The sequence below is a fragment of the Galeopterus variegatus genome, unplaced genomic scaffold (assembly GCF_000696425.1).
Source record: "Galeopterus variegatus unplaced genomic scaffold, G_variegatus-3.0.2 Scaffold219, whole genome shotgun sequence".
NCBI lineage: Eukaryota > Metazoa > Chordata > Mammalia > Dermoptera > Cynocephalidae > Galeopterus > Galeopterus variegatus.
The window spans coordinates 427,939-452,916 of NW_007726330.1; the positions used below are offsets into that span (position 1 = coordinate 427,939).

A 24,978-nucleotide genomic window follows, 5' to 3' on the forward strand; every position below is an offset into this window, starting at 1 on the left:
GCCCATCCTTGTGGACATCTGCCCAGGTGCCTGTTGGGCACTTCCCTCAACTGCAGAGAGGCTTGGGGTCTGTGGGCATGTGTGTTGGCGAGTATGGCATGTGTTTCCTAGCATATGGAAAGAGACTGGTGTGTCTCTACCTTCCGCCCTCCCTGCTGCTCCCTGATTATTCAAGGTGTAGCTAGATTCCAGTTAACCTTACGCTAACCTTAACCCTAGCTTATAAAGATGCTGATAAACCAAGGCTTTTCCTACTCATTGGAAGTCAGCAATTAACAGAGCACACATGGAACAAAACAGAGACTATGAAGGTTACACCCTTCAGAGAAAGCTTGCACCCTTCCAGAATCCCCTCCAGAGCCCTCTGCCTCCTGGCCTTGAGAATGGAACTTGCCCAAAGCTGCCGGAGCCTATGGGGGCACTGGTGCTAAGTGAGGCCAGTTCTTTTCCACATACCACTCTGTTGTTTAGATGGTACTGTTATGTTACATAATAGCTGCCCAATCCCGCAACCTGGACTTACGCAATTTCTTTCTTCTTTTTACCCCAGATGCTGTGACTGTGACAGACTTGCTGGGGTTTGTACATGTTGGGGAGGAGCCTACCTTTTGGGGGTGACCACATTCCTCTGGGCATGCCTGCAGTACTCTGGGCCCATGGACCTGAAGGAGAAGCATCTGGTAGGCCATATTCTGTTACCTTATGGGTGTTGTGTGTGTATCTCTGTTGGACTCTCCCCACTTGTGTTTGCCTGGGAGGTCCTCATTTCAGGGCCTTAAACCAAAAGTGAGGGAGGGGGCATGGCTCCAAGGCTCGGGGGGATGTGACCGGGACCCCCTCTGAGAGAGCAGTATTGGTCAGCTGGAAAGCACAGACTCAGGGAACTTGGAATAAAGGGTCAGGAGTGGACTGGTTGATGCAACTGCACGGGAGCGGGGATTCTGACTTGGGTTGGCTCCGAGCCAGTCTTCCACTTCTCGCCCAGGGCTGTGTAATTTAGTTTGTTTGCTCTTTGCCAGGGCTATGCCCCAACCTGCTGAGCTGTGTTGAGTGCTGTTGGGCACCATCTCTGTGGTTAGGGAAGAGCTCCCCAATCAGACTCCAAACACAGCTGCTTAATCAGCTGGCGGTAGGCAGCCAGGCGGTCCAGGCCATCCGTGAGCTCAGCTTTCTCCTCCCATCCTGACTTGTCAATCAGAATATTCCTCTCCCACGACAAAGACTGCCCTAGAGGAGGTCCTTTTGTCTCTCACCTGGCTTCTGCCACACTCCTAATAGATCTTTCCGTCTCTGCTCACCACCCTCCACATGGCTGCCACAAAACTGGTCAGCAGCTCTGTGGCACTGTCTAAAACCTTTAGTGTGTACAAAGCCCTATGTAATCCTGCTCCTTTCTGTTGATCCAGTGTCCCCAGCCTCCCTGCTTTGACTTTGTCACTAGTAATTCTGAGTGCTTCAGAGTTTGGACACACACACCATATTTAGGCTGTTACCTAAATGCTCTCCACCCTTTTTCCTGACAAACTCCTTCTACTTTTTCTTCAAGACCCAGCTGAAGCATTATCTTCTCCAGATACATCCACCTTTCTTTCCAGAGGTCCCTCCTCTCGGCATTAATAGTATCCCCACCATTGTACTCACTATACTCTATTGAAAAAATAATCTGTTTCTTCCACTTAATCTCAATATCCTTAGCTCCCAGACAGAGCCTGGCATGTATCAATGGCTTAGTAAATATTTATTGACTTGAACTTCTGGACAGTGATCTTCCTGCCAAAGAGATCTTGGGGAGCTCTGGAGAGGGAGCTGTGAGTCCACAAGAGCAGTGCCTCTAGTGGCGCCTGGCTAACTGCTGCCTGTTCAGCTCCAGGCTTTCTGTGCCTGTGGACCAGCTGTGCAACAGGCTTGTGGATTTGAATTTGAAGCAGGTGTGTTCAGCCTCCTGTTCACAGCCACCTTTGGCTGCTCTGTAGGTGTCCATCCTAGCAGTGATTGACACAGACGGAAAGCTACACTTGCCTCTCTTCTAGCCTGGGTGCAAGGCTGCCGTCTACAGCTGCAAATGCCTTGCATTACTCAATTCCAGGGAGCACACCCCCAGAGGCTTGATGTTGTGCAGTGTGTTGGCCTGTCCGGGTGAAGTTTATTGCCCCCATAACAGAGGATAGTGTTGTCCTCTGGTTCCAGCCTGTTGCTGAAATACCAGTGCCTAGTGTATTGAGGAAGCAAAGTTCTGTGATCGAGGGGGCTGGCTTCTCTTGTGAGCCTGAGGGAGAAGACTTGAGAGCCCAGGCTGGATAGCTCTCAGGAGCCATTTTTCCTGGAGAGTTGCTCTTCATCCTCCTCCTCCTCTTTCTGGTTAAATGAACATGAACTAGAAAGCATCATCACCATCATCATCAGCCATATTTATGGAATGCTGACTTTGGGTTGGTAGAGCTCTAGATACTGGGGAGGTAGCCCCTGGCGTGAAGAGGCTTATAATGTAGTTGAGGAATTGACAATACATGCAGTTAAGTAATAGGACCTAATGGGGTTTCTACGTGAGGTAACTTGTGAGTTGTACAAATGGGCTTCTCAAGATGATCCCTGTGGCCTTAATGTAGTTGAGGAATTGACAATACATGCAGTTAAGTAATAGGACCTAATGGGGTTTCTACATGAGGTAACTTGTGAGTTGTACAAATGGGCTTCTCAAGATGATCCCTGTGGCCCTGAACAGTCAGAAGGTATCTTGAGGAGTAGGATTGGGAGGAGGTGGCATGATGGTAACTGATGGTAAGGTGGTCTGTTGTCCCCTAGCTTAGCCCAGGAGTAGTTTGGCTGTTGCTGGGTGGTTCCCTGCCCACGCCCCCCAGATCCCGTGCCCTTTCTGACCTACCAATTCTCAGTCTCTACTTTAGAGCCCTTTCCCATGTCCCCTGTCCTCCAAGCCCATGGTTAACCTGCTGTCACAGTGACTGCTGAGTTCCTGCTTCTTAGATGCAGGGATCCTCTTCCCATTGCTGAAGTGGGCAGTGTGGGAAGTGGGGCAGGGCAGGGAGAGGACTGCGCTAGGGCCCTGCACAGGGTCTGTCACACAGAAGGGAGAATGTTTGCTGACTTGTGGTTCCCACAAGAGCAGTTCCCCTGGGAGCAGGGGACAGGGGACAAGAGCCTTTCTCCTTGGCTACAGCCCGATTGCAGAGGTGGCAGCAATCATCCTCATAGTGGCTGACATGGAAGCTGACCCTGCCCTGTCCTCTTTTCTGTTCCCCATGGAGACTTCTTGCCCTTAACCTCTGGACTGCCTGTCCTCTCTTTTCTGTTCCCATCCAGTTCAGCTCACTGTTTGGTGGAGGCCCACAGGGAGCTGTGCTGGAAAAGGGGGAGGAGAGAGGCTCTTTCTTCCCTTCCCTGCAGCTCGAGATGGTGTCGTCTAGGAAACAGAGGACCCTGGAGAAACACGCTCAGGCTCCAGCTCTCACTCTCTGGCTCTGCGACCTATTAAGCTGTTTCCTGTCCCTTGGGCTTTTGCAGCCTCATCCTGAGGATGCCCTGGCCACAGGCAGAGAATTGTCCATTCACACCCAGTGCCTTGGCCCCTGCTTCACCTAGGTGCCTGTGCTGAGAGCTTCCATATGTCAAACTCGGGGTCCCAGAGTGATGCTTCTGGGGACACTATTCGCTCAGGCTCTGCTTGATGCTCCAGGAAGCGCTGAGGCAGGAGCCCCAGGTAACTGGCCTCCTCTTTGTTCCTGGGAGATGAGGGGTCCCAAGGCAGGCTCCTGGTCCCAGTAGAAGTTGGGCAGTTGTGTCTGAATGATGCTGGGCATTTAGCAGCAGCTGGCTGAGCTCTTGACTCACATTGATTAGGGACTATTGGGGGTCTGCACACCTCTCCCACCAGATTCTTCCTTCTGCCAGATTCTTCCTTCCGCTAGCTTCCTGGGCCTCTGCTCAGCTCTCCTAGAAGTCACTGCTCCAGTCTTCTCAATGGCCGATCTTTCTGTCCCTCGTCAGGCCTTCCCTCTCCACTCAGGATGTGCTACTATTAATAACTCGCAAGTCCCCTCTCCCCTCCTTCCTGCAGCTCTGTGGAAGGAGCTGTTGTTGGCTTCACTGCACACTGGGGAGGCTCTGAGGGGCGTGGGGAGCTCTCACGGATGATGGGCTCTCCCACAGTGGGGCTCCTAACCTTGCTCAGTCACTTGAGGGCAAAGGACAGGTAACGTGGGAAGAGAGCTGGTGTTTGTGTACCCCAGGGTACTCCTTGGTACCAGCAGTTGCCCTCAGGGCCCTGAGCTGATGGCAGCTTTACCTCCCATCTGTCTGTCTGTTCCTCTGTCCATCTGTCCATACTCTGGCTGTACTTTACTCTTCTGCTCACCCTGTAGTGGTTTCCTATGAAGGACAGGCCGAGCTCCTGGACATGTGGCAGAGCATCAGACAAACTTTCTCCTCTCAACCTCCTCTCTCCTCCCGCCTTCCCTTTCCTCTCCCTCCCTCCCAGCTGCTGTGGCAGCCGCCTCCTCCCCCTCCTCCTCCCTCCCCGAATCTGCAGTGTGACTGGAAGTAGGCTGAATTAATCAGCAGATTGAAGCTCTGCTCTGCTGCACCCGATGCTCTGCAGCACCCGGCTCCTTGCTCACACGCTCTCTGGCCCTCTCCCCTCTTTTTTTCTCTCCTCTCACTCTTCCCCTGTCTATCACGCTCGATCTCGCTCTCTTTGAGGGCAGTGTTGGAAGTAGCCGTAGCTGACTCCTGTGGCTCAGGGTCTGGCTCATGCTGTTTAAGCAGACAGAGCTATGGATGCCCCACCAGGGCAAACACAACCAAGTGAGTACACCAGCTTGGCTTCGACTTTGTCCTCTCATGCCTTGCTCCCTGCTTTGAGTGGGAGTCTTTGGGTTATCAGCTGCCGTAAGAGTCCTGAAGACAATGCAGGATGGAAGGCTGCTCGAATGAGCACGAGGTAACCATGAGCTTGGAAGGAGGTTGGGAATGGGAGGCAGAAAGCCAGTGTGTCTCCGCCTGCCAACCAGGCACCCAAGTCACCCAGAGCAGGATCGGGGCCCATGCCTCCCAGAAGGGCATCCTGCCAAGGTATGCGAGGAACCGGTCTCCATGCACAGGTGACAAAAGCTTGGGGCCTGCACGCCAACCCTCCTCAGGGCCAGCGAGGGGGCTTTTGTCATAGGACCATATGGGTAACTGAGACAGGAGCCCTTAGAGCTGGGCTGAGTTCTTCCTAGGTCTTGGTGGCTTCAGGAGGTGGGGAAGAAGGTGGGTGAAAGTGCTAAGGTCAGTGTGAGCCTGGAAGCATGAGGGAGGGGAGGAAGAAGCTTGCTGGAGGCACTGGCTTGCCTGGCTGCCCACGGAGTCTGTCTGTGTCTGGCCAAAGCAGAACAGAATACAGTGGCTGAATCTGCTTCAGTGATTCAGGCATTATGTGGGGTCCAGCTTTGTGTCCACTTCCCGCCTGCACTGACCAAGAAAGCTGTGACAGTGAGGGACTAGAGAAGGTGCCAGGCCCCAGCCAGTTCTAATTAGTGGTTATCTGCTGTTCTCAAGGCCTAAGGTCACGGTCTAAATTTATAACCTGTCTACCTGAGCTAGGGGACCTTGATTCTGTTGCTCCTGAAACAGGTGGAGTAGGAAGGAAAACAGCTGCTATGCTGAGAGAACCTCAGAGGAGCTCCAAAAGGACAGGGGCTGGGGGCTTGGGGGCTTCTGGCTCTGGGTCACCTGAGAAACCTGGCTGCAGGAGAGCTCAAGTGTGTCCTCTCTTGAAAACCTTGTAATTATTTTTGGGGGGGGGCAGCTGGCTGGTATGGGGATCTGAACCTGTGGCCTTGGTGTTACAAGGCTGCACTCTAACCACCTGAGCTCACCAGCCTGCCCTAAAATTCTCAGACTATCCACATGCTCAGCTTTGGGCCTCGAGAGCTGGTCCTGTTCAGGGGCAGGTTCCTCATGGCTCTGATTTGACAAGTAGAGATCCACACCACTGTGTTGTTCCCCCAAATCCCTATGCCCTGCCAGCACCCCCTTTTGTGATAGAACAAAGATAACAAGCCCGGCCAGTGATGGGGGTTCGCTGTCAGTCTCTCCTGAGTTGGAACTTCCTTGGGGCCTCAAGTTATCCTCTCCTCTTGGTCCAGTTGAACCTGAGCAGTTAAAACAGTGGAGTGGGTTGGTTCTGCCTGAAAAGCATTGGTGTAACTAGAGCAGCAGGGCCTCCCCACCTCTGGTGTAGAGACCTTGCCCCTTGCCCCAGGAAGGCCTCTGGAGGTGCTGGCAGTGTGGTGGATGGGAGTTTTTAGTGTCTGGGAAGCAGGAAGACTCTCTTGTTACCTTTGGGGGCTTGGCCTGGTCACATTTTTCTTCACCCTTCTTGGCCTCAGTGGGCAAGAAAAGCAGACCTCGGACTATGTGTGGACTCGGGTTTTCACTCGTCAGATAATAAGAACTGCACCTGTTTTCCTGCTCCTGTCTCCCTGTTGGTGCCAACACACTGGGTCCCCAGCCTGAATCCATGCTGTGAGAAAGGCTATCAGAGTCTGCTCTCCACCAGCCTCTTCTGAACCGCCTTCAGAAAGCATGAGGCGGACAAAACAAACAAACAAACAAACAAACAAACAAACAAACAAACAAACAAACTTTCCTCATTTCTGATATAAGCTTTTGACCGGTGCGCTCACAGCGCTCACTGGCTGAGCGCGGTGCGGCCGGTCTCAAAAAGGACAAAAAAAAAAAAAAAAGAAAGCATGAGGCTCTTCCTCCAAGTTCCTTAGCTTTGGCTCTTATCTCATGTGGAGAAAAGCTGAGGCACAATGAGAGAAAGCAGTGATTTGACCCCTAACCCAGGCCCTCCTGCTGAGAAGGGGTGAGGTGAACTGCCTTGGCAGTTGGATATGCTCAGTCAAAGACCATGGAGAGCAGGCTGGCCCAGAAGGCTATGTCCTTACCATGGGCCAGCCTGTACGGGCAGGCACTGCCTTTGAGCGGCACGTAATTACAGAATGGCTTATTTTCCCTCTGCTGTGCTGTCTTTAATTGCCAGTCTGGAGTGGGTGCCCCTGGCCAGACACAACATGCGGGGGCAGATGTACACAGACAGCTCTGCGGGAGCATCTGCCACCCTCTGGCCCATACCTCCCACACCTGGAGAGGAGCAGAGCACAGCTTCTAAGTACCTGGGGGCAGAGAGTAAGAGAGCATCACCTGGGGCTGATGGCTGTGCAGGGTGAGGGGTCCTGGGATGAGGCAGCTGACGTGAATAGAGTATCCAAGGTGTGCAGGCCTGGCTAGAGGAGGGGTGCCTCCCTGGCTCTCTGGCTGCTTCTCTTAGCCTTTTCTCTGCCTTGCTGGAAACCCTCACCTTCTGAGCATGGTCCTTGTTCCAGGTTGAGCATCTTCCTAGCTGATACTGCAGTCCTGTGTGGTTTGCCTGCACTTCCTTTCTTTCTCCCTCCCAATCCCCACTTCTTGGGTGTGCAGCCTTCCACCTCTGCAGGCCAGCCTTTCCTGCCTCCAGCATTTCTCACTTGGTCGTTTCTGGACACCTGGCCCAGGCACGTCCATCCTGGGAACTTTGGCACCCCACACTGTGGAGAGGAATCCGGGAAGGCTGAGCCTGTGGGAGAAGGGGTGGTGGTAAAGGGAAGACGCTGGGGGCCCAGGCTTTGAACCCCAGCCCTGTGTGCTGCTGCTGTGCCTCCAAGATTCTCCTTTTCCCTTGAGCGGAAGGAACAGGCCTCACCCCTCTGACCCAGCCCTTTAGACCTGAGAAAGCCTATAGTCTCCTCTTCCTCCTTTATAGCCCCCCCACCCAAAGGCTTTCTTCCCTTCCATATCAGAAACTCAAGGACATGGTGGGACATTCATTTGTCCTGGGCCTTGGCCTCTCAGGGAGGCCCAGGATCCTGCCACAGGGAGGTGGGTGCTTTGGAGTGCAATATTTCCCCATGTTGAGGTGTGGGCCCCCTGCCTGGAGGCCCGTTTCTTCTGAGCTGAAATAACCAGTTCATCCCCTCTGGGAAGAAGGAGCTCTTATCTTCATAATCCCCCAAAGCCACTGTGGAGAGCAGGGATTAGGTGAGATTTAGACAAGGGAGCTGGGAAGTCTTGGGGCCAGGCCCACTCTGGAAACCAATCCTCATCCCTCAGGCTGAGGAAACTAGCAGTAGGCCTGCCTCCTGGGCTTCTCGCAGGTGGTCTGCGGTAGTGAGATACTGCCCCAGACCCAGCTGCTCCTTGTTGTGGGGATGTGCATTCTGTGAGGGCTGAGGCTAAATTGCCTGCAAAGAGGGTGCCTGCAGAGACAGGCAGGGAAGGGGAAGTCCAGAATGTTAGCAGGCACAGCCTGCATAGGACACTGGGGAGGCAAGTCTGCGGGCTCTAGGAGAGGAAGAGGGGGGTGGGGGCGACAAGGTGAGGCAGCGGTGTCACCAGCTCTGCGGACCTTGGTCAGTACTCCTCAGTAGATCACCCCGAGTCCTTTTCTTGGTGCCTCAGGTCTAGAGGTTCGCTCCTCTTGCTCAGGAACTTTTCCTGATGCAAGTTCACATGGACATTCTTCAGTTTCCCTGGGGGAAGACTCACTCCAGCCTTTCTTGGGGCCATTCTTTTTCCTAGGGTCCCAGGGCTGGGGATCAGATGTGCATCAGATTCAACCTGTGATTGGCTTCACTCCTGGAAGTTTTCTTTTCATAGGTACAGGGTTAGGCCTGGACATCCATGTTTTTAAGAGCTCCGGGTGTTTTTACTACAGGTTTTGGGTTGACAACCCCTGATTAATGTGTCCTTGGGATCAGTGAAGCTACTTGTGTATTCATTCACTCATTCATTCATTCATTCATTCATTCATCCATCCATCCATCCATCCATCCATCCATCCATCCATCAAGTATGCACTGAGCTTGTGTGTGCCAGGCACTATCTTAGCAGTTGGGTGGGGAAGGGGTGTGGAAATGGAAGAATTCAGTACCTGTTTTCAGGGAATATGCAGTGTAGTGGGAGAACTGGACATGTAAATCTATGGTTACAATTTGGTAAGATGCAGGCTGTGAGCCAGATTGCCCAGGGTTCCATCAGAATACAAACCTCCCCCTGAAGTGCAGTTCTGGGTTTTGGGAAAATATCCTAGAGGTGGTGATATTTCAGCTAAATCTTGAAGGAGTAAGAGTTGTTTGGGATGAGGATTGTGCTTTTGGCTAGGAAACACATAAAAGCATTTGAACATGAGCTGGAGAGCATGGTGCATGGAAGGAATAGTGGGGAAGGAGGCTGGAGAGGTCGGCAAGTCCTGAAGGGCCACACAGAGCCTGCACAGGGGTCTGGGCTTGATTTGAAAGGTAAAGGGGGTCAGTCGATTAGGCGTGTGCTTACTCTGGCTGGGTGTTGCAGTGGGTTTGGAAAAGACTGTTTATGTGGTTTTTGTTTTGTTTTGTTTTGGGTACCCAAAAGTGGGTTTGGGTAGAGACTAGGAGTGGGAAGGGGAGGATGGAGTTTGGTCTGGGACATTCCAGAGGTGACTGGGTGAGACGGCAGCTGTGGGAGGAGAGGTGGCTGGTGCTGAGGGCAAGTTTAAGTTTTTGGACATATTGGTTCCTAGGTCTCTGTGGAACAGCTGTGAGGTGGTTCAGTAAATGGGTCTATATTTGGGGTAGTGGTCAGGCTCAAGGTAAAATTTAGGAGCTGTAAGCTTATTGATGGTAGATGACTGTGCATGAGGTTTCCCTGGAAACGTACAGAAGTTGGCAAGATGTCGTAGGATGGACTATGGGGTAGATGGAGGGAAAAGAACAGCCGAAGTCAAAAAAGGTAGAGAAAAGTACAGGAATGGGTGAGTCTCAACCAGGAGAGGCTAGTCCATGAGATCATGGAAAATAGTGTGGTTGGTCCCCGTTTCATCTGGGGACCACCCATCCATACCACATTCCACCCATCCTTGGTGAGATAAGAGTGGTGTGGTCGCTGCATGGCCCTACCCTGGGAACAGCTGTCTTTTTTCTGATATTATGTCCTTCCTAGTGTTTTAGTGTTACAATATTCTCTCTTTCGTGAAATGGTGGTAATAAAAGATGACAGGTTTTTGTCTTAATGTCTTTCCTAGGAACAGTGAAAAGCTATCATCTGTATGCTAGTTCCCCTCTCCTCATTAAAAAATGTGTTTTCTGGTCCATGAAATCTAGCAGACTAGCACCATTGAGATAAATTGGGGGGTCAGCGGTGAGGACTGTCTGGGTGGGGCAGGGAGAGCACCCATGGCAGGGGGTTGAGCACTGAGTGAAAGGTGAGTTAGAAAACTCTGAGTATAGAAAGTGGTTGTTTTTTTTAAACTTACTTTAAAGAGTTGGGGGCTGTGCTTTTTAACTTTGTGGAGGTTTGGATATGATTACACACTGAGGGGCAAGAGCCGGTGGAGGAAGAGAAGAGAGAGCTCAGGAGGAGGGAGGGAGGGCTGGGGAGGTGAGTGGGGACGGGCCCAGCCTGCGATGGGGCCTCCAGGAGATGACGGCGCCTCCTGCTTCCCTGCAGGGCGAAGCCCCCTTGGCCCTGGGCCTGTCTACCCGGAAGGCCCTGAGCATCCTGAAGGAGCAGCTGGAGGTGGTGCTGGAAGAACACCTCAAAGAGAGGAAGAAAGGTCTTACGTGGAAGGTGAAGCTTCTTCATGGGGCAGCCGGAGCATCACTGGGATAGCAGAAAAGCGTGGAAGGCCCTTCTCAGGGCTGTGATGTGCCCAGGGCAGCATGACGCAACTGAGGCATCATGAAAAATCAGAAGCCGGGGTTCTCTTTCATAGTGATGTCCTGAGCCCCCTAGCTGCAGGACCCCAACAGGCTAGACCCAACTGAGGTCAAAGGGAGCAGACCAGGGCAGCCACGGGGCTGGGTGGGGGAAGGCAGCGAGATCCTAGTGGAAAAGGGCCTCACTCCCGCCTGCCACCCCTGCCTAGGAGGTGTGGAGAAGCAGCTTCCTGCACCACAGTAACCGCTGCTCCTGTTTCCACTGGCCTGGGGCCTGGCTCATGCTGCTGGCCGTGCTCCTGCTGCTGGGTTGCTCTGGGGGCCAGCCGGCGGGGAGGTAAGCAGAGCCCCACCACCAACACCATGCTGCTCCCCAGACCTCTCTGACTGTCCCCTGCCTGCCTCAGCACCTAGGGCATCCCAGGGCTCTGTGAGGGGCTGCTGCCCCCTGAGCTGCTCCCACAGAGGGCTCCTGGGTGTGTAAGAATGTCCTCAGTCCCTCAACTGGGGCCTGAGGCCTGGCTGGTGTCAGGGAACCGGAATGAGACACTCTTTTCAGAAGGGGCCAGGGTGGGAAGTCTTGGGCCCCGGACGATGGCTGGGTGGGAGGACCCCTCCTCCTTGTTAGTCCACCCTCTGCCTCCTCCGACCAGCCATGGGGTGGAGCTGGTGAACGCCTCGGCCTTGTTCCTGTTGCTGCTTCTTAACCTTGTCCTCATCGGGCGGCAAGATCGGCTGAAGCGTCGGGAGGTGGAGCGGAGGCTGCGAGGGATCATTGACCAAATCCAAGGTGAGGCCACAGGCAGGCATGTCGGTGGGAAAACAAGCCCTGTGATCTGTCAGAGCCCTAAGAGCTCCCCTCCTTTGCCCCAGCCAGGAATCCCAGCACCTAGGGGTTATCCCAGGTGCTGCTGTCATCAGGTGAGTTAGAAGGATGCCTGCTCTCTTTTGAGCAGGGCAGTGAGAGCTGTGGGATGGCTTTGGGCACCCCAGCAGTGGCCTGGACAGGCAGGAAGGCTAACGGTGGCACAGTGGGCCGCAGGCTTGCTGGAGTTGGGGGACTAACCGTGAAGACCTACACTTTGGCAGGAGGACAGTTGAGATTTCTCTTCCAAGTCTGTCTTGTTGGTGGTGCTGTGCCAGGGGAGGTGGGGAGGTAGACCAGAGAAGTCTGAGATTCCTGCAAGAATCAGTGTTGGAGGCAGGGAGCCAGAAGCCCAAGAGGGAGCAGCCTCGTTCTGAAAGAAGGGAATTGCTGAGTCCAGTTTCTGCTTGTCCTTCCGTTCTGTTGGCATTTATTAAGCTGGGCTGTGGATCGAGGGCTACGTTAGGCTCTTTTGAGAGACAGTGGTTCCTGCTCTCTGGAGGCATGTGGTGGTGTCGGAGAAGGAATACCTACTCTCATGAGACCTTTCTTTCATGGTGCTGGGCAATGAATGTTTCGATGCTAAGCAAGAATTTGCTCATTCATTCTGAGATGATTAATTAATTGCAACCATGCACCAGGCACTGAGTACAATGGTGACCGAGAAAGCTGGGCCCTCTTCTCCAGGAGCTTAGTCTCTTGCTCGGAAACCCTCAGTGTCTCCCTCTTGCTTATCCAAGCCATCCCAGATGCCACATGTGGCTTTCTGGGACTTCTGCCAGAAGCTCCAGCCACTCTTCTTACCACTCATCCTCAGGTTAAAATTACTCACCAGTCCTAGACCCACTGGTACTAAACTGCCTCTGTGCTTTTGTCCCGCTGTTTTCTGCCTGGTGAGTTTGCCTCTCACTTGTCTCCAGCTGACAGAATCTCACCCATTCTTCAAGGCTCACCCCAAATGCTCCCTCTTCTGTACTTCTGCAGCACTGGGATCTTTGTTAACCCACTTAGCACATGTTTGCCTTGTTTGGAGTTATCTGCCCATGTGTCTCTGTTGCCCCTTTAACTCATGGCTCCTCAAGGGCAGGGACTCGTACCCCTCACAGGCCCTCAGCAATGTTTGTACAGAATCTCACCCATTCTTCAAGGCTCACCCCAAATGCTCCCTCTTCTGTACTTCTGCAGCATTGGGATCTTTGTTAACCCACTTAGCACATGTTTGCCTTGTTTGGAGTTATCTGCCCGTGTGTCTCTGTTGCCCCATTAACTCATGGCTCCTCAAGGGCAGGGACTCGTACCCCTCACAGGCCCTCAGCAATGTTTGTAAAATGCATTTGAATGGAGTGGGGGTCAGAGGATAAGAGCTTCAGTTGTTGAGGGGAGGTAGAGGTGCCTGGACTGGAGGGTTGGGAAAGGCTTTGTAGAGGAGGTGTCCTTGAAAGAGAGGAGTGTTGGAATGAGTGCAGGGCGTTGGTGCAGGCCTCCTGGGAAAGAAGCAAGAGCAGGCACTGCTCCGTGGGTGTACACTGGGTCTGGCTGGTGTGCAGAGCCGTGGGTGAGAAGGTTGTTTCCCTCTTTCCATTCTCATCAGATGTCCTCAGGGATGGTAAGGAGATCAAGTGGCCAAATGCCCTGTATCCAGACCTCCACATGCCCTTTGCACCATCCTGGTCCCTGCACTGGGCCTACAGAGACGGACACCTGGTCAACCTGCCAGTTAGCCTATTGGTAGAAGGAGACATCATAGCTCTGAGGCCTGGCCAGGAATCGTTCGCCTCTTTGAGGGGGATCAAGGTAGCTCAAGGCACTTCTCCTTCCCTGGAAGTGCTGTGGGAGCATCCACAGGCAATGACGGGAGGGTCCCAGGGCTTAATCCTGAAGCTTCCTGGCCAGCTCATTGGCTTCATGGCCAGGGCTCTTGAAGCAGAGCTGGAGTATCTTCCTCCTCTGCTGTTCTTTCTTCTCCCGCATCCTCAAGAGCTAGGAATCCAGTCCCATGACAGACTCTTTGCCAACTGCCAGTCTCTAACCCCAGGAGACGGCTGCGCTTAGCTGGAATTGTGCGGGGAGAGTGGGCTCCGCTGGCCCCTTTCCTTACCCTTGCCCTCCCCCTCGCTGTTGGCAGGATGATGAACACATTGTCTTGGAGCCGGGAGACCTGTTCCCCCCTTTCTCTCCACCCCCCTCACCCCGGGGGGAGGTGAAGAAAGGGCCACAGAACCCCCAGCAGCACCGGCTCTTCCGTGTCCTTGAGACCCCTGTCATTGACAACATCAGGTAGGGGTGCTGCCCTGCTGCCTGCTGGGCCCGCAGGCCTCTCCCCTGTGCCCCCGTGAGGAGGTGGGGCTGCCCAGGAAGCAGCCTCATGCATCCTGAGGCCTCCTGAGGGCGGACATCTCCTTAGGCTCCTCTCCTCAGCCTCTGTGAGAATTCTGGGACTGGGGGGTACCCTGCTCCCAATCCGAACTGTGAGGGGACTGCTCTGGAGGTGGCCACAGGCCTGTCTCCCTGGCACTGCTCAGCCAGGGCCTGGGCAGGCTAGGGAACTCCAGGACTCGATGCTGCTCAGGTGTGGGGTTCGGTCCCTCCCCTGAGGGACTGAGGGTCGCCTCTCTCTGCAGATGGTGCCTGGACATGGCCCTGTCCCGCCCAGTCACCGCTCTGGACAATGAGAGGTTCACAGTGCAGTCCGTGATGCTGCACTACGCAGTGCCCGTTGTCCTGGTGTGTGAGGCAGGCCATGTGGGGCATGGGCCATGCGGGGTGGGGGCTGCGTGGGGCGGGGGCCACCTCAGACGGGCGTGTAAGTGAAGGCAGAGGGTCCGAGTGAGCAAAGGAAGGGGAGCTGTGGAGCCCGGGGCCCTCCCTAGGGCAGGGGTCAGGGCTGCACCTCTCCTGTCCCAACAGGCCAGCTTCCTCATCACCAATGCCCTGCGCTTCATGTTCAGTGCCCCTGGGGTCACTTCCTGGCAGTACACACTCCTCCAGCTGCAGGCAAGGACTGCCCTTTCCTCTGTCCTGTGGGCTTGGGTCCTCTCACAATGCCCTGGCTGTCCCTCCCACTCTGCAGCCCAGAGGTCCCCTCGGGCCTCAGCTTAAGAACACCTCCTCCCCTTCCTTCCCTTCCTGCCCCCGGGACAGCTGCCCCTTTCTACCCAGGGAGGCCATGGGGCCGGGGCGGCCCTGCCCTTCCCTCCTTGCTCTGGGCGTGTAGCTCGGTGGGAGCCCCCATGTGGTTCGCCCTTTCCCAGGTGAACGGCGTCCTGCCCATCCTCCCCCTGCTCTTTCCAGTCCTCTGGGTGCTGGCAACTGCCTGTGGAGAAGCCCGTGTCCTGGCCCAGATGAGCAAGGCTTCACCCAGCTCCCTGGTAGGTTGTTCCAAGGCGTCTGGGGACAGTGGCAAGAACAAAAAGAGGGAGTTGGCTGTGCCAGAGAACAGGGGCAGAAGTCCAGCCCCACCTTGGGCTCAGTGTGTAGGAGGCCCTGGGCAGCTTTCCAAGGGCTCCAGCCCTCTCCCTTTCAGAATAGCCTCCAGGCCAAGCCCTGGGAGTGGGTGAGCATCCATCCTATCTCCCCCAGACAGCAAGTCAGAACTGCACAGGGGCCTTTTTCCAATGGGGTGGGGTCCCTACCTCTGCCAGGAGGCCCATGTGAAAGTAGCTTTTTTCTCACCAAGGCCCACATCTTCTCTCTGTGCAGCTGGCCAAGTTCTCAGAGGATACTCTCAGCAGCTACACAGAAGCTGTCTCCTCTCAGGTACGCTGCCCAGGGCCTTGGAGCCAGAAACCTAGGCTCCCTCATGCCCCTTCCTGGAACTCTGGGACTCCTCTATGTATGGCCTTTGAGCCTCCAGCCAGGCTCTTCAAGGCCCTTGCCCCTGTCCACCTGTCCACTCATCCACCTGTCGCATGTGGACACAACTGGGGCCTGTTCCCGTAACACTTCCCCAGACAAATGCCTCTCCACCCCAACTTCCTGGTGCTACCCTGGACTTTTGGCCTAGAAGCCACCTCCAGGGATATAAGGCCAAGCCCCAAATGGCCTTGCAGACTTTCTCTCTCCCACCAGGAAATGCTACGCTGTATTTGGGGCCACTTCCTGAGGGTGATCAAGGGGACGTCACCAACGCTGAGCCATAGTTCCAGCCTGCTGCACAGTTTGGGCTCTGTCACGGTGAGCCCCACAGGCAGGAGGCACCTGTTACACCAGGCCTGCTGTCTGGCTGTGCCTGGATAGTCTACCTGCCACTTGAGTGGCCCCTGGCCAGGTTGGGCTAATGCCAATCCCCCTTTCTTATCCCGACCTTTCTCCCTGCAGGTCCTATGCTGCATAGACAAACAGGGGGTCCTTTCATGGCCAAATCCCAGCCCAGAGACTGTGCTGTTCTTCAGCGGGAAGGTGGAGCCCCCTCACAGCAGTCATGAGGACCTCACAGATGACCTGTCCACTCGTTCCTTCTGCCATGCTGAGGTAGAGGAGGAGGTACGGCCGGCTCCCATGGGCCCAACTCTGGGCCAGGCTGTTTAGCCTCGGAGCCTGGCTTGTGGCCTCAGGGAGGGTGAGGTTTAGGAGGGAGGAAAAGGATTCAGGCACCATTAGGGTCTGCTTCTGAGCAGTTCAGGTGAAGCCCACAGGACAAGGAAGAGAGGGGACCTAGACACTCCCTGCCTCCCCAGTCTGTGGCAGCTCCTGGGCCCCTGGTCCTAGGCCTGTGCCCCTTACTCTCCTCAGCCCCATGAACGAGATGCCCTCCTGGCTGGCTCCCTGAACAACCCCCTGCACATTTCCAACGAGCAGGAGCGTAGTGACTGGCCTGGTGATGGCCCCAAGGCCCCTGAGCCTTACTCTCACCACAAAGTGCATGGCCGCAGCAAGCACCCGTCTGGCTCCAACGTGAGCTTCAGCAGGGACACTGAAGGTGGTGAAGACGAGCCCAGCAAGGTGAGAGGAGGGAGGCCAAGGGGAACAGCCACCATGTCAGCTACAGGCCATCCTGGCCTCCCCTGCCAAAAGGGTGCAGCCTGGCCCAGACGGACAGGATCTGAAAGAGAACAGAAGTCACAGCCCTCCATTCTAGGGCTTCTGGCTTGGCTGGCAGGACAACCTCCTGAGGCCTTGCCCAGGTCTCTTCTGTGAAGTAGGTGGTCCCCCTTCCAGTTCTAGCTGATGGTCACTGGTCTCCTATTAGAACCTTATCAACACACAAAGCCAGTGGCTCCCTCTCAGATATTGTTGCCTGGCTGAAAAAGATCCCTTATTGTTTCCTCTGAAAATCCCTCTTTTTTGGTACTGTCAGTGTTATCAGGTATAAATATTAGAAGCAGACAGGAGCCCAGGAAGGACAGGAAGAGGATTTGGGGAGGGACAGGGAGAGTGTGCACAGCAGCACTGTCTCCTGGGAAGGGTGCACTTCTCTCAGGGGCAGGGGCCCTCCCCGCACATCCCTCCTGGCCTGAGGCTCTCCTTTCCCCTGTGTTTCCTCCAGACCCAGCCAGGGATGGAGGGCGAACCCTATGAAGCGGAGGACTTTGTGTGTGACTACCACTTGGAGATGCTGAGCCTGTCCCAGGACCAGCAGAATCCCTCCTGCATCCAGTTCGATGACTCCAACTGGCAGCTGCACCTCACCTCCCTCAAGCCCCTGGGCCTCAACGTGCTGCTGAACCTGTGCAATGCCAGCGTCACCGAGCGCCTATGCCGGTTCTCAGACCACCTGTGCAACATCGCCCTGCAGGAGAGCCACAGCGCCGTGCTGCCAGTGCACGTGCCCTGGGGCCTCTGCGAACTCGCCCGCCTCATCGGTAAGGATGGCACCGGCTCTAACCAACCAGTCCCTGGCACAGCACTCGCTTGTCCAAGCACCATCCACAAATCAGCTGGACTGACCTGATGGGATTCTGTCTGTGCCTAGGGTGTGGACGGGGGCAGTTGAGGTGGTGAGGGGCTGTGTGCTTCTACCCAGAGCTCCTAAGTTCCTGTCCCTCGTCGCCCGCCTCATCGGTAAGGATGGCACCGGCTCTAACCAACCAGTCCCTGGCACAGCACTCACTTGTCCAAGCACCATCCACAAACCAGCTGGACTGACCTGATGGGATTCTGTCTGTGCCTAGGGTGTGGACGGGGGCAGTTGAGGTGGTGAGGGGCTGTGTGCTTCCACCCAGAGCTCCTAAGTTCCTGTCCCTCGTCCTGCAGGCTTCACTCCTGGAGCCAAGGATCTCTTCAAGCAGGAGAACCACCTTGCGCTGTACCGCCTCCCCAGCGCCGAGACAGTGAAGGAGACCTCACTGGGGCGTCTCTCCTGTGTCACCAAGCGACGCCCTCCCCTCAGCCACATGATCAGCCTCTTCATCAAGGACACCACGACCAGTGAGCCTCCTGCCCTCTCTGCTGGCATTGGGCTGAACCTTCTAGAGCTTGGTTGGGGGGCTCTATCTTGCCCCATCCATTTATAGGGAGGACTGGGCAGACACTCAGGAGACAGCTTCCCTAGTCCTTCAATTTGGCAGGGATTGGACTTGGAGACTGGGGCATGGTGGTGGCCACAGAGAATGGGATTGTCCAAAGGACTGGAAATATAGTGTCTGCATTACAAGCCCTGCAGCATTCCACAGAGGTTTGGTGATCCTGAGGCCCAGGGAGTCCCCTCCTGTCAGGGCTTCCTTAGCACCCTTTCAGGGATGGCAGTGTGCTACCTGGTAGGGCAGAGGGAGGGGAGTGGGCTGGTTTGGGACACTCATGGTTTGGCCTTTTTCTTTACCACCCCCCTGCCCCCACCAGGCACAGAGCAGATGCTGTCCCATGGCACAGCCGACGTGGTCTTGGAGGCCTGCACAGACTTCTGGGATGGAGCTGACATCTACCCTCTTTCTGGTTCCGACAGGTGAGGAAGAACCCACCAATAGCAAGAGTGATCAGCCCTGCCTGTCTGCCTGCCCAACTCACAGGTGTGGGGCATCCCAGGATCACTCTCCTTACTTCTGCCCTGCTTCCCTGGCAGAAAGAAAGTGCTGGATTTCTACCAGCGAGCCTGCCTGTCGGGTTATTGCTCCGCCTTCTCCTACAAGCCCATGAACTGCGCCCTGTCCTCTCAGCTCAATGGCAAGTGCATCGAGCTTGTGCAGGTGCCTGGCCAGAGCAGCATCTTCACCATGTGCGAGCTGCCCAGCACTGTCCCCATTAAGCAGAACACCCGCCGCAACAGCTGGAGCTCTGACGGTACCACGGGCATCTGTCCTGGTGGGGGCCAGCATGGGGGCTCCCGTGGGCTGGGGAGCCCAGAAGTGGGGAGGGCTTCCAGAGGGCCATGGCATTGGTTGCAGCAAACGGTGCAGTGGACACGGTGCTGGAGCTGGGATGCCAGCTGTGGTACTCACCATCTGGTGATATGGGAGTCCCTTAGTTTTCTCATCTATAAATAGGTGCCTACTCTGCCCTGCCCTCCACACAGGTTTGTTGTGATGCTCAAGTGGGATAATGCATACAAAAGTGCTTTCCTGGAAAGTTGGAAAGCAGCAGTGTTTATAGAGCATTAGCCTTATTAGATTCAGACAGAAGACCAGGTCACAAACCCTGCTGGCCGGAGGGACTCAGAAGCTCCAAGTCCCACCCTGCCAAACGTGCAGAGTTACTGGGTCTTACGAACCCAAGAGACCATGAATTTATGAAGTTGCTGAGGGGGGGGGATGGTCCCCTAACCCTGGAGCAGGGATGGGCAGGAGCTGTAGCCACACTCTGTTTTGGCTCCCCAGGATGGCCAGCCCCCTGACTGATGAGTACCTTTCATTGTCTTTTCTCCTGTGTCTGTTGCCTCCTTTGTGTGTCTTGGCTGTGTGTGCATGTGGCTGTGTGTGGTCCCCTGTGGCCCGCGTGCTCATTGATTTGGGTGTGACATCTGTGTGTGTGGTCCTGGGCTTCCTCCTGGAATCTCCTGGTTCCTGGATGTCCTGGACGGGCTTTGTGTCTTGTGCCTGCTTGAAGAAGGGATCGGGGAGGTGCTGGAGAAGGAAGACTGCATGCAGGCCCTGAGTGGCCAGATCTTCATGGGCATGGTGTCCTCCCAGTACCAGGCCCGGCTGGACATTGTACGCCTTATTGATGGGCTGGTCAATGCCTGCATCCGCTTTGTCTACTTCTCTTTGGAGGATGAGCTCAAAAGCAAGGTGGGAGAGCCATGCCCCTCTGCCACCACTGACCCTTTTTCCCACAGGCTTTTGGGCCCTTGTGTGCATTGCCATCTGCCTTTCACAGGTGTTTGCAGAAAAGATGGGCCTGGAGACAGGCTGGAACTGCCATATCTCCCTCACGCCCAATGGTGACATGCCTGGCTCTGAGATCCCCCCTTCCAGCCCCAGCCATGCAGGCTCCCTGCATGATGAGCTGAATCAGGGTGAGGGCAAAGTCTTGTGGTGGGGATAGGGTGGTGGAGGGAGATTTCCCCTCCTCAGAGCTACAGCTAGGACAAATCTCCACCAATCCCTCCTGATAAGTATATCCCCTTAGAAGACGGCTCTGATGCTCCTGCTGGTAACAGCAGTCAGCAGGGGGAGTGGAGACCTGGAGGCAGGAAGTTCTGTGTCATCTGCAGGGCAAGGAAAGGCCCCCCAGAAGTCTGGCCCCAAGGTGAGGGACAGGCTTTTGTCCCCACAGTGTCCCGAGATGATGTGGAAGGGCTTCTCCTCATGGAGGAGGAGGGTCACTCGGACCTTATCAGCTTCCAGCCTACAGATAGTGACATCCCCAGCTTCCTGGAGGACTGCAACCGGGTATGATGGCAGAATCTGTCCCCCACATCTCCTGAAGTGGCCCCACAGCTGGTCCAGGGGAGAGAAGGGAGGGAGGGGGACAGGCAGGTGAAGTTGAGGGACCCTGATCTCCATCCTGAGGCCACTGGCATATCTGCTTTCTCCAGGCTAAGCTGCCCCGGGGTATCCACCAGGTACGGCCCCACCTGCAAAACATTGACAACGTGCCTCTGCTAGTGCCCCTCTTCACCGACTGTACCCCCGAAAGTGAGTGCTGTGGTCACGGGTACTCAGGCAGCCTGGTGTCTTCTGCTGAGGTCTGCCAGGGCCTGGGCACCCTGTGGGCTCTGGAGGGGACGTAGGTTTCCCATGCAGGGAGTGAAGAAACCTGGGCTGGGATCGGCTGGGGAATCTTGTGGGCTGGAGCTGTGGGTGTGCCCGTTCTAAGGAGTCAGAAATGACAGTGTTCACACAATCATGCTTCTGGCGATGGGATTAGTTCCAAAGAGGGGCCCACTTCCTGTCGCCTCCTACTTTCCTGTCCTGTGGGTCTCTGCCTAGTGCCCACACAGGGCTCCATCTGCCTGATTCTTGTGTCCTCCTACCCTGCCCTCTCAGCCATGTGTGAGATGATAAAGATCATGCAGGAGTACGGGGAGGTGACCTGCTGCCTGGGCAGCTCTGCCAACCTGCGGAACAGCTGCCTCTTCCTCCAGAGTGATATCAGGTCAGGGCATGACCTTCAAGCCAGAGGGCCACCCCCTACCTCCCAGACACTGGATGGGCCTACATGGGGTTAGGGGAATGTCCCATGGCTGATCCTGTCCTGGCTGGGACCAAGGTACCTGGGCATGTTGGGAGAAGAGGGATGGGGTGCTCAGTCCTGTGGGAGATGAGGTCTTTGCGGAGTGCAACTGATGGGTGCACTTTCCCTTACACTGAGCAGCATTGCCCTGGATCCCCTGTACCCATCCCGGTGCTCCTGGGAGACCTTTGGCTACGCCACCAGCACCAGCATGGCCCAGGCTTCGGATGGCCTTTCTCCCCTGCAGCTATCAGGGCAGCTCAACAGCCTGCCCTGCTCCCTGACCTTTCGCCAGGAGGAGACTATCAGCATCATCCGGCTCATTGAGCAGGTGGGGCTCAGGCAGGAGAAGAGGGAGGGATGCAGGGTCCGCTCAGGGAAGCCTGGGATGGGAGCAGTGACACAGGATCCATCTGGGCTCCTTGGACCTTGTGCCCCAGCCCTCTGAGCAGAGCTTCCCAGGCAGTGTGATTTGCCTCTGCCCCTTCCTCATAGGAGCATCATGGGCATTTGGCTCTTGGTTGAAGCTTAGCAGCTGTAGGGCCTGAGAGAAGTCAGGAAGGCCCAGGCCATAATGTGTCCCTCTCGGTCCCTAGGCTCGTCATGCCACCTATGGTATCCGTAAGTGCTTCCTCTTCCTGCTGCAGTGCCAGCTGACTCTCGTGGTCATCCAGGTGAGGTGGGGCCGGCATAGGCATTGCCCCTCTCAGCCTGCTCCTTCGCTCGAGGGAATCTGAGGAGGCAGCAGAGCCAAGGGGTTCCCCCGAGCCTCTGTGAAGCCTCTTGGCCTTTAGAGATCACCCCATCGGCAGAAAAGTGGCCCTTGGCCCCAGCTTCTCTCAGCCAGGACATGGGCATCTGTCTGGGCACTGGGCAAGGAAGCCCTGGGGCTCCTAGGGTCTTATTATTTGCCAGAATCTAATTGTGGTTCTTGGGTTCTTCCCTGGTCTAGTTCCTTTCTTGCCTGGTACAGCTGCCTCCTCTCCTGAGTACCACCGACATTCTGTGGCTGTCCTGCTTTTGCTATCCTCTGCTCAGGTGAGAGGCCACACAGTCCCTCTGTGCCCAGGCAGATGGGGTCAGGATGACACAGAGCATCCCCAGGAGCCCAGGGTTCTGGAAGACCTGCTGAAGGCTCACTCTTGTGGTACAGGAGCACTGAGGGAACTCCCCCTTGTCTCATTTCATTTCCTGCCCCCTGAGTTGACTTCACTCCCAAGACTTCCTAAAGGCTTCCCTTATGAGAATTGAGAGAAAGAGGCTGGCCAGTTAGCTCAGTTGGTTAGAGCACGGTGTTAAAACACCAAGGTCAAGGGTTTGGATCCCCATACTGGCTAGCTGCAAAAAAAGAGAGAGAATTGGGGGACAGAGGGTCACAGTCACTGTCCCCTCACCCAATTTCTGCTTTTTAGCATCTCTCTGCTGGGGAAACCCCCCCATAGCTCTATCATGTCTATGGCTACAGGGAAGAACCTTCAATCCATTCCTAAGAAGGTAAGCAAAGCAGATCCTATGGGCACGGGCCTCGATGAATGCAAGCGAGTGCGCGCAGGGAGCTGAGGGTTGGGGGAAGGGAGAGAGCCAGCCCTGGAAGACTCTGGAAAGATCAGGAAGGGGGATTCCATTAGAACTGGAAAGCCGACACGTTTCCTGGTCTTCCACTAGATCAAAGAGGAGGTGTTGGTACAAAGCTGAGAAAGATCCTTGCTGGGGGCGCAGTCCCTGCTCCTTGTCCCCCAGGCCTGACCATTTACTCAGAGCCTGTCATGAAAAATCTGGCCAAGTGCCAGGCCTGCTGCGTGGCAGCAGAGGGGCTGCAGCGGTGGCAGTGACTGCCTCTCTGCTCCCGCAGACCCAGCACTACTTCCTGCTCTGCTTCTTGATCAAGTTCAGCCTCACTGTTAGCTCGTGCCTCGTCTGCTTCGGCTTCACACTGCAGAGCTTCTGTGACAGCTCCCGTGCCCGCAACCTCACCAATTGCTCCTCCGTCATACTGCGCAGGTGGGTCCCGCCCCGGGGGTCCTTCCTGTCGCCCTCTGTACCTCAGTCCACTTCCCTGTGGCCCCAGAGGAGACTGAACCCACGCATTGCTTTGGCAGCAATGACAACAGGGCTCCAGTGTGGTTTGAGGACTTTGCCAACGGGCTGCTGTCAGCCCAGAAGCTCACCGCTGCCCTGATTGTCCTGCACACCGGTGAGGGTCTCCCTGGGAGGGGCCCTTGACAGCTGGTGGGGGTGGTCCTTTGGGGGGGCGAGGCCCCAGCCTGGCTAGTAGGAAGTCTGATATCCCCTTCTACCCCATCATCTCCAGTCTTCATTTCCATCACCCACGTGCATCGCACCAAGCCCCTGTGGAGAAAGAGCCCCTTGACAAACCTCTGGTGGGCTGTGACAGTGCCTGTGGTGTGAGTATCGCTGGGATGGAGATGGGAGATGGGCTTCTGCATGGCTGGGATTGGAGGGTAGGATTATGGCCAGAGATGTCCCTGTGCCCTTCCTGAGCTAACTGTTGTGCTGAGGAAAGCAGGGAAGGAACAGACTCAGGGTTCATGGGGGATGCCCGTCCACTTGCAGGTTGCTGGGTCAGGTGGTCCAGACAGCGGTGGACCTGCAGCTGTGGACCCACAGGGACGGCCACATCCATTTTGGTCTGGAGGACGTGCCCCTGCTGACATGGCTCCTAGGCTGCCTGTCCCTGGTCCTTGTGGTAGTCACCAATGAGATTGTAAAGCTGCACGAGATTCGGTGAGCTGTCCCCAGAGCCCCTCCCTCTGGGCTCAGCCACGTTCCTTAAACCTGTCACTCCTTTGTGGGCATTCCCCTGCTTTCCACTGCCTGTCCCTCCTCCTTTTCCTCTGGTGTGCTGCCCCATCCCTTATGCCATCCTGTACTTTAATCTCCTGCCCCACCAGGGTTCGGGTCCGCTACCAGAAGCGACAGAAGCTGCAGTTTGAAACTAAGCTGGGTATGAACTCTCCTTTCTGAGCCACTGGCCATGGCGGCAATTGCTGCCCTGGGCCCTGGAGCGAGAGCCAGACCCATTTCCAAGTCTGGGGAATTGGTGTCACGAACGTTTTAGGGTTTGCTCCTTTGCCCTGTGGCATCAGAAGCCCAGTTCCCAGTGTCAGACCTGATGTCTTCCTGACCCCTGGGCTTCCTGTGAAGGAGGTGACAAGGACAGTCTTGGCTCTTCCCTGGACCTCACTAGGGGCACTCTTGAATGTATGACCTCGGGCACTTGGTAGAGGGGCCCTCAGCCCCTCACCTGTGGGCTGCCCCCCTTCAGGATCCTCTAAGCCAGTGCCCTGTCCTCTTGGGTCCACACAGCCTTGAAGCAAGGGCGAGGGCCTCAGCCTTTTCTGGAGGAGCACTGGCAGCAGTGTGGAGTCCTGGATACCTCTCCAGGCTGGCTATTGAGGGCAGGGGGTGGGGCCTCCTCTTATCCCATCTTCCTGGGGCAGGGGCATGGCTGTGGTCCTGAGAACCTCTCCCCTGCCTCCCTCCCTCTGTGGGGAAGTGTCCTGCTTGGACCTGAAGATGGAGAGGGGCCCTGCCTTGCCCCAGAGCCTCTTCCTGTGCCTGCGCTCAAGCTGGCCCAAGCAGTCCCAGGTCACCTATAACCCCTGCCCTAGTTCTCCTGTGAGAAGTTTTTACTGGTGTATATTTTTTACTGGAAACGAGCCTTTTAGGAATGAATGTAGACTGGTTTGTATTAAAACTTATAAATTGCTTAAGAAAAATCTGTGGCTGGCTGGTCTATGAGGCAGCCACGGGAGGGTCTTGCCCACCCCAGGCTGCAGTGAGTGAGGGCAGCCCCAAAGAGGGGGGCCCAGG

The 24,978-nt window shown here is 55.6% G+C and overlaps 1 protein-coding gene across 2 annotated transcripts; it reads left to right on the forward strand.

The window, feature by feature from the left end:
- The first annotated feature begins 556 nt into the window (after positions 1-556).
- Positions 557-24,884, forward strand: KIAA0195 (KIAA0195 ortholog). 2 transcript variants are annotated; one of them, XM_008566072.1, is made up of 31 exons: positions 557-680; positions 10,525-10,644; positions 10,943-11,070; positions 11,387-11,523; positions 13,190-13,392; positions 13,724-13,875; positions 14,220-14,322; positions 14,506-14,592; positions 14,850-14,966; positions 15,298-15,354; positions 15,667-15,771; positions 15,916-16,080; positions 16,330-16,539; positions 17,084-17,399; positions 17,791-17,964; positions 18,376-18,478; positions 18,596-18,813; positions 19,576-19,757; positions 19,846-19,984; positions 20,245-20,360; positions 20,507-20,606; positions 20,958-21,066; positions 21,286-21,475; positions 21,741-21,818; positions 22,097-22,182; positions 22,557-22,638; positions 22,997-23,145; positions 23,244-23,338; positions 23,456-23,549; positions 23,719-23,889; positions 24,057-24,884. In XM_008566072.1, exons 1-31 carry the CDS (start codon positions 657-659, stop codon positions 24,127-24,129), a joined length of 4,083 nt encoding a protein of 1,360 aa, XP_008564294.1. In that variant the 5' UTR covers positions 557-656; the 3' UTR covers positions 24,130-24,884. The 2 variants fall into 2 exon arrangements, with proteins under 2 accessions (XP_008564294.1, XP_008564296.1); XM_008566074.1 differs by having other exon boundaries at positions 581-680; positions 15,916-16,068.
- Positions 24,885-24,978: the final 94 nt, after the last annotated feature.

Coding starts and splice junctions, on each gene's coding strand:
- KIAA0195 (XM_008566072.1), top strand. CDS start 657: ATGGACCTGAAGGAGAAGCATCTG. Junction 14,593..14,849: donor ACACACTCCTCCAGCTGCAG/GCAAGGACTGCC, acceptor GCCCTTTCCCAG/GTGAACGGCGTCCTGCCCAT. Junction 22,639..22,996: donor TTCAATCCATTCCTAAGAAG/GTAAGCAAAGCA, acceptor CTGCTCCCGCAG/ACCCAGCACTACTTCCTGCT.